The sequence below is a fragment of the Monodelphis domestica genome, chromosome 3 (genome assembly GCF_027887165.1).
Source record: "Monodelphis domestica isolate mMonDom1 chromosome 3, mMonDom1.pri, whole genome shotgun sequence".
Lineage (NCBI taxonomy): Eukaryota > Metazoa > Chordata > Mammalia > Didelphimorphia > Didelphidae > Monodelphis > Monodelphis domestica.
Genome location: NC_077229.1, coordinates 107,266,659 through 107,282,138, shown reverse-complemented (window position 1 = coordinate 107,282,138; position 15,480 = coordinate 107,266,659). Strand labels below are relative to the sequence as shown.

At 38.7% G+C, this 15,480-nt stretch overlaps 1 protein-coding gene across 1 annotated transcript in view; it reads right to left on the bottom strand.

Annotated features, from left to right (window-relative positions):
- Positions 1–422: 422 nt before the first annotated feature.
- LOC103099053 (zinc finger protein 135-like) overlaps positions 423–15,480 on the bottom strand; it is a 36,030-nt gene continuing 20,972 nt past the window's right edge. Inside the window, exons 2-4 of the mRNA XM_056820746.1 lie at positions 8,639–8,765; positions 6,757–6,858; positions 423–3,230 (exon numbers count right to left, since the gene is read on the bottom strand). Coding sequence (XP_056676724.1) covers positions 2,245–3,230; positions 6,757–6,858; positions 8,639–8,672 — 1,122 coding nt within the window. The 5' untranslated portion in view covers positions 8,673–8,765 and the 3' untranslated portion in view covers positions 423–2,244. The remainder of the gene's footprint in view (positions 3,231–6,756; positions 6,859–8,638; positions 8,766–15,480) is intronic.

Here is a 15,480-nt window from a genome sequence, read left to right as displayed (position 1 = left end):
GGGAGGTTGAAGGGAAGGAAATAAATGCTCCTTCCCAAGCTAACCAACACAAATTCAGTTCAGTCACACATTTTAAGAGGCTGATGCAAAAGTGCCCAGAAGTAATTTTTTTTTAGAACTCTAAGGAGCCTTAGGGATCACCTATTCCAATCTACTCTCATTTTACAAATGAGGAAACTGAGGCCAAGAAGTTAAGTGACTTGTCCAAGATCATATACCTACCAACAGAAACAAGATTAGAATTTGGGTTCCCTACTTCTCCATTTAATACTCTCTCTAACACACCATCCTGAATCTCTGGAGTCATTCACAAATACCTTTTCTCCACTGATTTTGCTGCCTGATTAGATGTCTACCCTATTGATTCACTGATCCACTTTGAGAAAGAGTTAAGAACAAAATCACAATACTGAAACATACTGCATCATATCACACATATCATGAGACATTTTATTGTTAATCATAAATCAAGTAACAGCAGTTATAGCAAGTTTCCTTTATTTCTTCTCTCCCTCCTCCAGCTTGCCTTGCAATTATCACTCTGGTTTTTAGCAAATGCAACTAAACCCAATATCTGCATTTCTGGAGTTCAGAAACAAGTGCTTGACACCAGAAATAGTAATAATCTATCCATCTGCAAAATCTCAAAATTTCAGGAACATTACTGTACTGAATGTGTATGTTCCCCACAAGAATGATGACTCTCTTAGATATAGCCTAACTGCAGTTAAATGGTAGCATAAAGCTTAGGAATACTTAGCTTTATTCCACTTGTTGAGGGCTCCAAAATCTGTATCTCTAGTTTCCTGGAGGTCACTGCCCTTGCATTTCTGCTTATCAAGAATTCATCATCTTATTCCCAAATAGACATTATAAATATTAAATACTTGTTCTAGGTACCAGCCTGCTTTCAGATCATAAGCAGCTGCCAGGATTCTCAGTCCCTCTAAGTGGGAACTATAAAGTCAAGTTAGTCAGCTCTATTTTCCCAATGAAGAAAGATTTTGTAGAAACAAATTCTAATTTCTAAAGCTTTTCCTTGACTGTTGCTTTAGAAGGGCAAGATAAAAACTTTATTCAAGAATTTTATCCTTCAGAAAATCAATCAACAAATGTTAATAGCTTATTTGCATGTGATCCTGAGTTAAGGGTTCCATGGGATTCACTGCCCTGCTTGTGAGCTTATAGTTGTTAATGGTCTTGACAAAATGTCAATTCTTAGAGCTATGATGCTCACAAATGAATTCCATTCATGTTGTGGCAGTGTGGATTTTCAGGTGTTGGTCAAGATCTGTGTTTACTTAAGGATCTGGCTCATTAACTAATATGAAGAAGATATCTGTTTCAGTTTTCTAATATTTTTTGAGGCATTTGTTGTTTTAATTTTGTTTAAATTGTGTTTGGTTTTGTTAAAAAAAAAAGAACAATATAGAGGGGTAGCTAGATAAGTGATTCAGTGGATAGGACCAGGCCTGAAGACAAAAGGCCCTGGGTTAAATTTGGCCACAGATACATCCTATGTGACCCTGGGCAAGTCATTTGACTCCCATTATTTAACCCTTACCACTTTTCTATCTTGGAACCCAAAACTCAGGATTGATTCTAAGACAGAAGATATGGGTTATAAAGGAAAACAAAAACCATCTGGCTCCTTTAAAACATCAGGTTGTAAATTGCTGAATTAATGTGTTTTTTCCAAAAAGAATGTCTATTTAGAAAATTGGTCAATTAGGGGAAGAGAACGCATCACAGTTTCTAAAAAGAAACTAATACTGTCAAAACAAAAAAACAGGAAGAACAGAGAACTAAACTCTGAACAAGATCTCTTTGCTCTGGAAGATCTGTGAAATTATCAGACCAGGAAAACTTGGGGTGTGGTTAAAACAGAGTTGTTCCTAGTAAGTACAAAGGGAATGAACTGACACTAACACCCTTTGGCTACTTAGGAGCTGAGAATAAGTAAGGACATACTAGGAAAAACTGGAAAAAGGACAGGGAGCACTGCTTATAGAAGAACTAAAGAACCATTTTTAGAACACAGCCCAACACACAAATCCCTTCACTGTGATGGAAACATCTAATTTACAATACTGAATTTCAATGATAGCAATTGACCTGTGTTGAAAGACATTCTTACATGCATCACCTCCATTGGATTTCCCTGTGGTGTGAATTCTCCAAGGTTAAATGTGAGATAAGTGATGCTAATGTACAAAAGAAAAGCTGAAGGCTTTCCAATTTCCATTACATCCAAAGAGTTCCCCGCCAGTATGAATTCTGATGATAAATAAGAGCTGACCTGTGACGGAAAGCTTTTCCACAGTCATTACACTTATGAGGTTTCTCTCCAGTATGAATTAGCTGATGTTGAAGAAGAGCTGAGTTCCGACTGAAGGCTTTTCCACACTCATTACATTCATAGGGCTTCTCTCCAGTGTGAATTCTTCTATGTTCAATAAGGGTTGTGCTCTGGGTAAAGGCTTTCCCACATACACTACACCCATAGGGTTTCTCCCCAGTATGAATTCCCTGATGGTAAACAAGTGTTGGCCTGTGACGGAAGGTTTTCCCACAAACATTACATTCATAGGGCTTCTCACCAGTATGTATCCGCTGATGCTGAATAAGAGCTGAGCTTCTAACAAAAGCCTTCCCACATTCACTACACTCATAGGGCCTCTCTCCAGTGTGAATTCTCTGGTGCCGAATAAGCTCTGAGCTCCACCCAAAAGCTTTCCCACATTCCTTACATTCGTAGGGTTTCTCTCCAGTGTGAATCCTCTGGTGCTGAATAAGGGCTGAACTCCAATTAAAAGTTTTCCCACATTCCTTACATTCATAGGGCTTTTCCCCACTATGCATTTTCTCATGTTTAATAAGGTCAGAGCTACGCTTGAAGCCTTGACCACATGTATCACATTTGTAAGGTCTCTCTCCTGTAGGAGACCTGGGATAGGTCACTACTCGGTCACTGTCTTCTCTTGAAATTTCCTGGTAGGCGACTATCATTTGTTTTGAACTCTGCTGGAGCAGGAAAGGGTCTTCTCTCTCTCCTACTAGATTTTCCATTTGCTTCTCTAAATGATCCTCAAGTTCACAGGATGCTTCAAGCTCTAAATTCTGAGAAACACCACCTAACAGTATTTCAAATATTTCTGTCTTTGAGTCAATGTCTTCAGGAATTTTCTGCTTTAATATCAACTCCTTGTTCCCAGTCCTGTCTTGGCAATCTGAAATAACAAACACAAAACACAGATGTCAGCTGTGCCCTGTTCTGGGCCTGAGGAAACTGCTGAAACAGGGCTAGGATCATAACATGGGAAATAGCATGTTGTCAATGATTTGCACATCAATGGTTCTCAAAAAAGGTCTTAAGATCTGAGGAGAGGGGAAAGAGAAGTGAAAAGAATAGCAATTCAGAGTATCCAAGCAGTGGAAGGGAAGTGAGAGAGGAAAGGTCAAAACAGAGCACAGAGAGTTCTCTTCTCCCTTTCTCCCACTGTTCCATTTCTAGCTTCCTTTTTCTTCTTGATTTCCTTTAACTACAAACAAACTCCAGTGTCCTCGGTGCTAACAAGACTTTCCTTTAACTTTTCAGTCCCATAGAGCTACCAACCTGTCTCTCTCCCACCCTCCACTGCTAAGTTTCTTGAAAAAAACTCTATACCCATTGTCTCAAATTTCCTTATCTCCTCAAACCCATGTAACATGACATCCACTCCAACCATCTATTGAAACTACTCAAGTTGCCAATGACTTCATCCCTATTAAATTCAAAATTCAGTTCTCATCTTCCTTGACTTCTCTGAAGTTTTGATATTGTTAACCATCACCTCCTATTGGCTATTCTCTCTTCTACTGACCTCAGAAACGCCTGATGTTCCTGGTTCTTTTTCCTCTCTGACTGGTTATTTCTCTTCTCTTCATCTTCTTCCTTGTTCTTTAAAATGTATGTTCCCCAAGGTCCTGATTCAGTCCCCTCTTCTATGCTCCCTTCCTTGGCCATCCTAGTCACTCCAACAAAACAAATACCACCTCTAGGCAAATGACTTTGGTATCTATATTTATACCTGTTCTCTCTCCAGAGCTCCAGTCATACCAGTCCATCTCCAACTGGTAATTTAAATTACCCAAACTATGTTTATTATATATATTTTTTCTAAGCTTAAAACTTATTCTAACTGCATTATTTCTGTCTGTAGTACCACCATCCTCAATTCTCCCACACTGGAAACCTTGGGGTTTTGTTTTTGTTTTATGTTTCTCTATCCCCCCACCTGCTAGATCTAGTTAGTTACCTTAAGTTTACATATTTTACCTCCTCAAACTCTCTTGCTACCACCCCTTCTCTTTTCTATTCCCATAACCACAACTCAAATTCAGAGCTTGTATCTAAGCCATTACATTAGCTTGTGAACGGGTTTGCTATTCTCTTCTGTCTTCCAATCCACATATACATAGAATTTACCCATAATCTTTTGTATGCAGAAAAAAGGTCACAATATTTCTCTGCTCAAAATTCTTAAATGGTCCTATATTGCTTATTGAGTTCAAACTCCTTCCCTTAGTATTAGAGGTCCTTCACAATCTTAGATCATCCAGTCTTTCCAGATTTATCTCATAGTACTCCTCTCCATATAATCTATATACCTACCAACCAAGATTATATTTTGCTTCTAGATCAGTTCTAGATTCTGAATTCTCCCACTTTGAGCTTTTTCTCATGTTATTACCAATACTCAGAATATCTTCACTTTCCTTCCTTATTTGTTGAATGAATACTACTCAGCCTTTAAATTTTAAGAGATATACTACTTCCAGTATGAAACTTTTCATAATCTCCCCAATCAGTAATGGGATTCTCCCTTAGATCTCAAAAAGCACCAGATTTTTCAACTCTCTAATATGTGTGTGTGTGTATGTATGTATATATATATATATATATATATATATATATATGTATGTATGTATATACCATGTGACCTCCTTGAGCACAGGGATTAGGAGAATGCACCATCCTGCCTGGACTAATTTTTACACTATATTTTAAGTCAATAATGCTATTTGAAAGGACTCTATATTTTTTAATATTTTAAAAATGGCCCTGCATTGAAGAAGTGTTGTACAGTGGAAATAGCCCTGGATTTGGGCGTCAGAGGACCTAAATCTGAATCCCAATTCTCCAACCTGGCTGATATCAATCAGGTTCTTAATCTAATAAATACGTACTCAAAACCTTACAGGATGGTTGTGAGGAAAGTGCGAAGTGACTAACCATTCCTCCTCAGTTCATGACCTCTGTGTCATAAGGAGGCATCAAACAGAACCTGAGGGGAAGGATAGTATAATAAAAGCTGGTGGTATCTTAGGTAGCAGTAAGAAAAGCATCGCATCAAAGGATTAGGAGGCAGCACTCTTGTTATTTTTTGTCCTAGTCATAGTGTAAAAATGGAGACTTGAATCCAGGACTTCAATCCCCAGAAGTCCTTGCTCCACTTCCCCAGAATGCCTTGTAACCTCACCTGGGCTGAGAGCGAGATAGGGTATTTAACCTGGTTGTAAAAAGGTTCAGCCCTCTTTCCTACTTCCACTTGGGATGAGACGCAGCTTTCCACCTAGCAGGCAAGATGTGAGTGGTCGTGAACAGGCTCTTTGGGCCTAGACACATGCCTCTCTTACTTGTATTTTCTTTATATTTTAATCTTCAATAAACCTCTAAAATATAATACTCCTTGCAGAGAGAAACTAATTTTTATCTTGCCTCAGTTTCCCTAAATTTTAGCTCTTTACAATAGTAAAACAATTGAATCAAGATTTGACCACTCTATTTAAGGAAGTAAATGAATGAACTAGATAGGAAGGTAAAAGGTCTTAAATTCATAGCATATAAGGAATCTGAAGAAACTAGGAATGTTTTGTCTGGAGAAGAGAGGATTTAGAAGGGAATATGGAAAAGGTATCACGACTGTTTCTGTTCGTCAAGGGCAGAACAAGGAGCAACAAGTAGGATTTGTAGAGAGGTAGTTTTACACTTGATAAAAGAAAAACTTCCAAATATTTACAGCTTTCTAAAATTGGGAGGATGATTCAAGAGGTAATGAGTTCCTCTTCACTGGAAGTCTTAAAGCAAAGCACAAAGTGAATGGCACTCGCTCTACTATAAGCTCATTGAGCTTCACCAGATGCTCTGGGTTCTGATCCTTCCTCAGACAATGATTAGCTATGCAAATCTGGCCAAGTTACTGCACTACCTTCAGCTTCAGTTTTGTCATCTGTAAAATAGGGAGAATAACTACTACAGAACTCGATGTAACTGGGAGGATCAAATAAAATGAAGTAGGTGAAGCATTCTGCCAATCTTATTTGCTATATACGGGCCAGTTACTATTTTTGAAAAATCCTTATCTTCTGTTTTGGAATGGATACTAAGTATCTCTTAGGATCTTAATCTATAACGGGAACTAATAAATATGCCACATGACCCTGGGCAACTGCAATTAGAGTTGCCCTGGGCCACATGGCTAGGAAATATTTGAGGGCAAATTTGAACCCAAGACCTCCCAGCCCTGGCTTTCTATCCACTATGTTACTTAGATGCTCCAACAGTTACTATTATTAACTAGATCCATATCTGCCAAATGAGATTGCCCCAGATAGCCATCCAAACCTAAAACCTATGAGGCCATGATCCAAGGAACCTGGCTGTTCCTTCACCCTGGCTCCAGGGTGACTGATTAAGATAGAAACTTTACTCACCTCCCTGGAAGCTTCTTTCTTCAGCTCCTCTTGGATCCAGGCTCCAGGGTTCTTCCTCTTGTTCTAGCATACAGATCAAGTCAGGTTTGGAGATGGGGAACCCTGTGCATAGAAAGGAAACAAGAAGGGGTGGTGTCTATGGGGAACTCAGGCCACCCCTTGTTGTAATTCCCAGCCATCCCTTCTTCTCTCTCTAAAGAAGTCTTGCAGATGAACACCAGCCAGGCAAAAGAGGTTTTTATAAGTGCAACTTGAGAGTTTTGCAAATTTCTCCTTTTGCTATTTTTTTCATGACTGGGAGAGCAATTCGATTAACTAATGGAGAGGCAGCACAGTAGAAAGAATGTTGGTTTTAGGACTTATGCACTTGTGTTCACATACTAGAACTGCCACTTACTATGTGAATATAAGCAACTATCAGACTTCTATAAACTGAAAAGGGTTGGACTAGATCATCTCTAAGGACTTTATCACCTTAGATCTACTAGGATCCTATGATTCTAGAATGCCAAGAGCTCTGCACATGAAATCTAGAAACCTAGGAATGAGTCCTGGATTCGCCACTTCCCATGTGTCCTTGGTCACATCTAGAATCTACCTTTAAGATTCTAATGTAAGTGTATAATGTAAGTGTATGGCCACATCTAGAATCTACCTTTAAGATTCTAATGTAAGTGTATGGTGCAGTGGAGCAAAATTAGGTTTGGAGTCAATAGGCTCAGCTTTGAATGCTAAATATCAGTGTTGGGTGTGGCACTCAGAGATCATTGGTTTCCCCTCTTCCCAGCATCTGAGAACAGTTTTTTGCATGCCCCCCCCCTCCATCTACCCAAAGCAAGCACTTTCTCCCTCAACTATCTCCAGTAATGGGGACTCTCAGACAGCTTGAATTTGCCATCTGGGCACTTGAAGAGGTTCCCCAAAGAGGCATACTTCCTAGCTATGTGACCTGGGGCAAGTTACCTTATCTAGAGTTTAAAATTCTTTATCTGTAAAATGAAGATAATACTTGTACTATACTTGTCTCATATACCTTCTTAAAGTACTATAGAAATGGGGACTATTGTGATTTTCAATGTCTAGTCCTTCCTCCCCTCCCCCCTTTCAATACCAGGGGGTAGGGGTGAACAAACCCTTAGGACTCAGGGGTATGCTCTTAAAGAAGAGCAGGGAACACTCATTTCAAGCCTCATTTCATCTGGGTTACTTTGGCATAATAGAAAGAATTTTCAACATGAAGGCAGGAAAGCAGGATTCCATTTCTTTAGAGCTTCACCAGATAGGATCTTCATAAAAATTGTGTACAGTTAGTTGATAGAGCAAGAATTATTAATCCTGTTTGACAGATGAAAAAATCAAGACTCTATTGTTTAAATGACTTATTCTAGATCATATAACTAGTCAAGTTTAGGGCTAGAATTCAAACTCGATTCAGGCTAATATTCTAATACTTTACCTCCCGTGAAGCCTCTGGAGCAGAGATTCTTTATCTTTTGTGTGTCATGGATGGCTTGGGTAGTGTGGTGAAGCCTATGGAACCCCTCTCTGAATTATATGTTTTAATGGATAAAATGAAATGCATAGGATCAAAAAGGAGATCAATTCTTTTGAAATATAGTGATCAAAATAATTTAAATAACAAAGCCACAGATCCCAGGTTAAGAACCTCTGCTCTACACCTTCCAGTATTATTCCCATTCCTACTTAGTAGAGACCAGCCCTTTAGAAACAGGCATATGTCTGGGATAAAAGGTTAGATATTTCCGTCCTTGACCAAACTCAATGGAGGCTTCCAGAGTTCTCACATCTATTATCATGGGGAGGGCTAAGGCCAACATAAGCAGAACTGGAGTCAGTGAGATAGAGTTGAAAGAATCCTTACCCAACAAGATCATGTTCCCAAAATTCTCCAGCATCACATCCCTGTACAGGCTCCTCTGGGCAGAGTTCAGATAACCCCACTCGTCCTGACTGAAGGATACGGCCACATCCTCAAAGGTCAGCAACCCCTGAAACAACATGTTCCTACTGGGACAATGCCATATGAGGCAAGGGTAGGAAAGTAGGGAAAGGGTAAAATGGAAGTCACAGGATCATATAAGGTAGGTAAGGAGACTGAGATAGAAAGGACCTCAGAATTCATCTAATCCAATATTCTTATTTTACAAAAGAGGAAACTCTGGTCTAGAAGAGGTAAAATAACCTGTCTGAGATCACATGCCCAATACATAGCTGAGCTGGAATTTGAATTCAGGTATCTGACTCCAAATCTAGTACTCTTCCATTCTTGGATCACTGCCTACTCATGGAGGAGGGGTTTATGTAGCTCAATGAAACTATGAGTTATCGTGCATGATCACCGTTGACAAACAAGTCACTTTGGAGAGTTCTAATAAAAGGTGAACTGATGAAGAAGGAAATGGCAAACATCGTCAGTTTCTTTGCCAAGAAAACACTAAGAACAGTATCAAAATAATAAAAAGATATGACATTGGAAGATGATCCCTTAGGTCAGAAGGGATCCAATACCCTAATGGGGAAAAGTAGAAGACAACTACAAGTTCCAGTACTAATGACGCAGCTGGGCCATGGCCAAAAAGGAAGTGCAGTTGCAGATTGGTGACAAAATGAAAATCCAGTGCTGTAAAAGATCACCACTGTATAGGAATCTGGAATATAAGAACCAGGATAAACTGGATATGGGAAAAAAAGAGATGGAAAGATTGGATATGACTGACTGGTCAAGAATGGGTGAATTTAATTCAGGTGATCATTACATATACTATTGTGGGCAAAAACTCTTAGAAGAAATGGAGTAGCCCTCATAATCAATAAAAGGGTAAGAAAAGCAATACTGGAGTATAATCTCAAAAGTGACAGAATATCTATTTGAATTTAAGGCAGACTGTTCAACATCACAGTGATACAAGTCTATGCTCCAACTATTGAAGCTGAAAGAGGCCAAAGTTGATCAGTTCTATAAAGACCCATACATTTGGAAATGACACCAAAAAAGGATGTCACATTCATTATAGGGGATGGAATGCTAAAGAAGGAAATCAAAAGATAATTGGAATATCAGGCAAGTTTGGTCTTTGAATACAAAATGTAACAAGGCAGAGATTAATAGTTTTGTCAAGATGACTTGCTGGTCATAGTGGGTACTCTCTTTCAACAACCTAAAAGATGACTCTATACCTGGACATCGCCAGATGGTCAATACTGAAATCAGATTAATTATATAATTTGCAGCTAAATGTGGAGCAGCTCTATACAATTAATCCAAACAAGACTTGGAGCTGATTGTGGCTCAAATCATAAGCTTCTTACTACAAAATTGAAAAAAGTAGGAGAAATCATCAGATTTCATAGTTATGAACTAAATAACATCTCTTAAGACTACAAAGTGGAAATGATGAATAGATTTAAAGGAATAAATATGGTAGATGGAGTACCTGAAGAACTATAGACAAGTTCACAATATGGGACAGGAGGCAACAACAAAAACATTCCAAAGAAAAAAGAAGAGCAAGAAAACAAAATGACTATCTAAAGATTTTACAAATAGCTGAGGAAAGAAGGAAAGGAAAAGGGAAAAGAGAAAGGGAAAGATATATCCAATTGAATACAGAATCCCAGAGAATAGCAAGGAGGCATAAAAAGGTCTTCTTAAATAAGCAATTCAAAGAGAGAGAAGAAAAAAAAATAGAATGGGAAATGTAAGATCTCTTCAAGAAAATTGGAGACATCAAAGGGAATGTTTCATGCAAAAATGGGCATTATAAAAAACAAAAATGGTAGGGACTTAACAGAAGTAGAAGATATTGAAGAGATGGCAGGGGTAGCTAGGTGGCACAACAGATAGTGTCAAATTTAGAGTTGGGAGAACCTGGGTTCAAATCTGAACTCAGATACTTCCTAGCTGTGTGATCCTGAGCAAGTCAAGTTAATGGCCCTTTGCTCAGTCCTTGTCCTTTCATCTTGGAGTTCTTTCTAAGGCAGAAGGGTTTAATTAAAAAAATTAAGAAAAAAAGATGGCAAGAATACACAGAAAAATTATACAAGAAAGATCTTAACATTGCCCATAACCATAATGGTATGGCTACTGATCTAGAGTCAGACATCTTGAAGAATGAAGTCAAGTGGGTCTTAGGGAGGGAGCACTACTAACAATAAGACTAATGGAGGTGACAGAATTCCAACTGAGCTACTTAAAATTCTAAAAGATGATACTGTCAAAGTGCTACACTCAATATGCCAGCCAATCTGGAAAACTAGTGGCCATTAGATTGGAAAAGATCAGTTTATATCCCAATCCTAAAGAAAAACAATGCCGAAGAATGTTCAGATTACTGAACAATTGTACTCATTTCACATACCAGCAAGATTATGCTTAATATTTTGCAAGTTAGGCTTCAGTGATATATGAACTGAGAATTTCTAGGTGAGCAGGCTGGTTTTTGAAAAGGCAGAGGAACCAGCTGCAGAGGAAACTGCCAACACTTGCTGCTGGATTACAGAAAAACATCTGCTTCTGCTTCATTGATTACATTAAAGCCTTTGACTTGGATGGTCCTCAAAGAGATGGTAGTACCAGATCATCTTACTTATCTCCTGAGGAACCTCTATATGGGCCAAGAAGCAACAATTAGAACTGTACATGGAACAACTGATTAGTTTAAGACTGGAAAAAAAGGGGGTGTAATTGGGTGGCTCAATGGATTAAGAGCCAAGCCTAGAGATGGGAGATCCTAGGTTCAAATCTGGCCTCAGACATTTCCTAGCATTGTGACCCTGGGCAAGTTATTTAACCCTCATTGGCTAGCACTTACCACTCTTCTGCCTTGGAACCAATACATGGTATTGATTCTAAGATGGAAAGTAAGGTAAAAAAATTTTACACTGGAAAAGGAGTACAACTCAACTATATACTGTCACCTTACTTATTTAACCTATATGCAGAGTACATCGCATTTAATTCCAGGCTGGATGAATCACAAAAGCCAGAATTAAGGTTGTAAGGAGAAATACCTAAAATCTCAGATATGTAGACAATACCACTTTGATGGCAAAAAATGAGGAATTAAGAAGCTTCTTGTGAGTGAACAGTGGAAAGTATTAAAGCTGGTATCAAACTTAACTTTTCTAAAAACCCCACGAGGCATTTGGTCCCATCACTTTTTGGCACAAATAAGGAGAAGAAATGGAAACAGTGTTAGATGTTATATTCCTGGGCTCAAAGATAACTACAGACAGTGACTATAGTCATGAAATTAAAAGACACTACTTATGCCTTGAAAGGAAAGCTATGGCAAATTTGGACAGCATACTAAAAAGCAGTGACATTACCTTGCCAACAAGGTCTGTATAGTCAAAGCTATGTTTTTTTCCCAGTAGCAATGCAAGGCTATAACAGTTGGACTATAAGGAAAGCTGAGTACCTCAGAATCGATGCTTTGAATTGTGGTTCTAGAGAAGACTTTTGAGAATCTCTTGGATCACAAAGAGATTAAATGAGTCAATACTTAAAGAAATACAGACTATACACTGAAAGATCAAATACTGAAGCTGGAACTTAAATACTTTAGTTACATAATGAGATGACAGGACTTTCTGGAAAAATTCCTGATGTTTGGAAAGATTGAAGGCAAAAGGAGAAGGGGAAGGCAGAGAATGAGATGATGAGATGGATAGATAGTGTCATGGAAACAACAAATATAAACTTGGGCAGGCTTGAAGGGCCTGGCATGCCATGGTCTACAAGGTCACAGAGTCATACACAATTGAATGACCAAACAACTAGTATAGTATTTCCCCCCCCTACATTGTGATAATAGTATCAGAGAGAAGTAACTGAGAAGGAATCTAGTGACATAAAAGACTCTCTGTGTATGTCTATGTAGTGGGAACACCTAAAAAGATGACATGCGATTAAAAGCCCTTTTGAGCTCTTCCCAGTTTACTGATCTTTAAGTGAAAATGAACACCCCAAGTAAACACTTATGAGCCCAGTGGAAGGATCCAAGAAATTTCATTTGCCCAAAAATTCCAGTCCTACAAAGCACTGGGAATTGAGATTTTGCTCCTAAATTTGAAAATATCATTCGTGATGTTTTCTTAGGCAACCTCTCCTCCTGAGTTTGACCGCCTATTATATTCTTATTGAAGGAACAAGAAAATTAATATGTGTGAAAATTATAGTGAATTATCCTGTAGAATCCAGCTGTATATAATTCTATGAGGGGGAAGAGCCAATATTCAAAATTTGCAATTAATAGTACAGTGAAGGATATAAATGTTTTCCCTTCCCTTACAAAATGGTACAGATACCATGACTAGTTTGGTTGCCTGTTGAGTTAAAGAGGCAACATACCACAGTGGAAAGAGCACTAGGGGTAAAGTCAGGAAAAGTTAAGAGTCTTGCTTCCTGTACTTATTAGCCATGTTATCTCAGGCAAGTCATTTCAGCTAGGCTTCAGCTATATACAGGCAACAAGTAATACTTTGCAGGTCATTGTTGCTCTACTAAATGCCATTCTGATAATTTATCTGGAGTTGGAAGAGTCCCTGGGTTCTCAGAGGATATTCCAATAGAGTTTAAATTATAAGACAATTTATAGCAAGCTGGCAAGGGTTCAAGTACAGGCCTAGCAATATGTAGCAGTCCACCCCTATCTAGGGACAAGGGAAACAGTATGTACAGAGTGGCTTAGAAGAGAGCATGCTCAGTCTTGCGCATGGCTAGGAAAGCTTCTGACCCTTGACCCCAGCTTTCCCCAGGTTGAGCGGGAAAACAGGTTTCTTTGTGCTCACCTGGCTTAGAGAAACCACACCTATACCTTGTCATTAACCAATGATAATCATCCCTATGTATTGTGTATGTTTGCATATCAAAGAGATTAAATACAGGGCCACAGCAAGCTCCGCCCTCTCTTCCTCTCTTGGATCTCAGCTCTCACTGATGCCTGTCCTTGCTTAATTCCTTTCCTTATCTACCTCTCCCACCTGGGACCTGGCTTTTGGCCAGGCACTCTCTTTTCTCTATCATGTCTCCGACCTGTGTGGTATTAATTGCGGATCTCAGGATGGATCATGCCTCTGTGACATCCTAAAGATCAGGGTTATGCTGTGGCCCTATTATAATCAATAAGGCCTGGTTTCTGACTCATTTCTGCCACCTCATATCTATAACTTGGCTCTACCACGCCCCTTGGGGTATCCAAAACTTCTATCCTTTTTCTATCTTCCTACCTTGAGGCTTCTCGCGGGTTTGGGGAGCCTCACAATATACTGTAAATCTGTCACATAATCACCAATTTAGCAAAATCTGGAAAAACTCATGAGGTTAGCCACCAAGATGCCAAACTTTTCTGCAGCAGTGACTCATGGCATTCAACTACCAAGGAACAATGATTTGGGGAGGGAAAGTCCCTCACCAGGCAAAACACACTATTCTCTAAAAAAAAAAACTTCTAGGGGAACCATGAGAGAATACACATACACAGAAACACATTCCCCTATGGTTCTCCTAAACCTTTTACATATACATATATTTTATATGTAGATATATATCAAAACATACAATAATACACATAAATGATATGCATTTATATATTTTATTTATACATATTATGTGTGTATATGTATACATATATAATGTTTTATGACTAGAAAGTACTAGATAAATGTGTTATATGGATTTAGGCATGAGTTATCTACATCAAGTTCCTCCTAGATTTATAAGTTGTTAGTATTAAAAAGGGGTTTTGGTAGTCTAAGATCTAAGGAAGTACTCTAATCTAATCTCCTTATTTCACAAAAGAGGAAATTGAAAGGATTCTAATATTATAGACCACAATGGCAACAGAGTTGGACTTTAATAAGACAGTCCCAGCCTCATCAGAAGGAAAATGAGGAGTATCCATTAGCATTTATATAAATAAGCTTTACGGTTTGCAAAATATTTTACAAGTTTATCTCATTTTATCCTCCCAATAACCCCTGGTGTTAGAGTCTGTTATCATAAATATTTTTTTAGATGAGGAAATTGAGGCAAACTTGGTTAAGTGACTTGCCCAGAATCACATAGCTAGTCTGTTTCTGAGGCCAGATCTGAACTCTAGTCTTTCTGACTCAAATTTCAATACTCTTTTAGTAAAGTACTTGAAGCTTGAGCATCAAAACAGGTATCTTGAACGAAGAAGCTCAAAACTGAAGGAGCTGGGTCACATAAAGGAAACAGCCATAAGATTTCAAGGACAGCTCACCTGGGGCCTGGCTGTTGGGAAGATTGTAGTAGCTGTCATCACCTGGTCTCTTGGACTTCCCTCTAGGAAAAGGGTAGGCCCAAGGTAAGCAGAAGCTGAGGGAGGAGAAAGTTACCATGAATAAAATCACTCAGTTTGAGATTCCTTCACTATTCATGCTAATATCTTCATTCCCATTAGAGGACTGGAAGATAACAAAAACAACCCTCTCTCCTCCCTACCACCTCTCTCATATCTTTTCTTGTCTTAAAGCTCTGAAGAGGGGGAGACATTTATTAAAAAAAAATGTCAGCCCCCATCCCAGGAGTTCTCAAATGAGAGAGAAAGAGTGTGTGTGTGTGTGTGTGTGTGTGTGTGTATGTGTGTGTGTGTGTGTGTGTGTAAAGATCTAAGTATGCTAGATTGCTAGGCCCTGAAAATTTGTCAAGACAGAAGAGACAGACAAAATAAGTTAGTG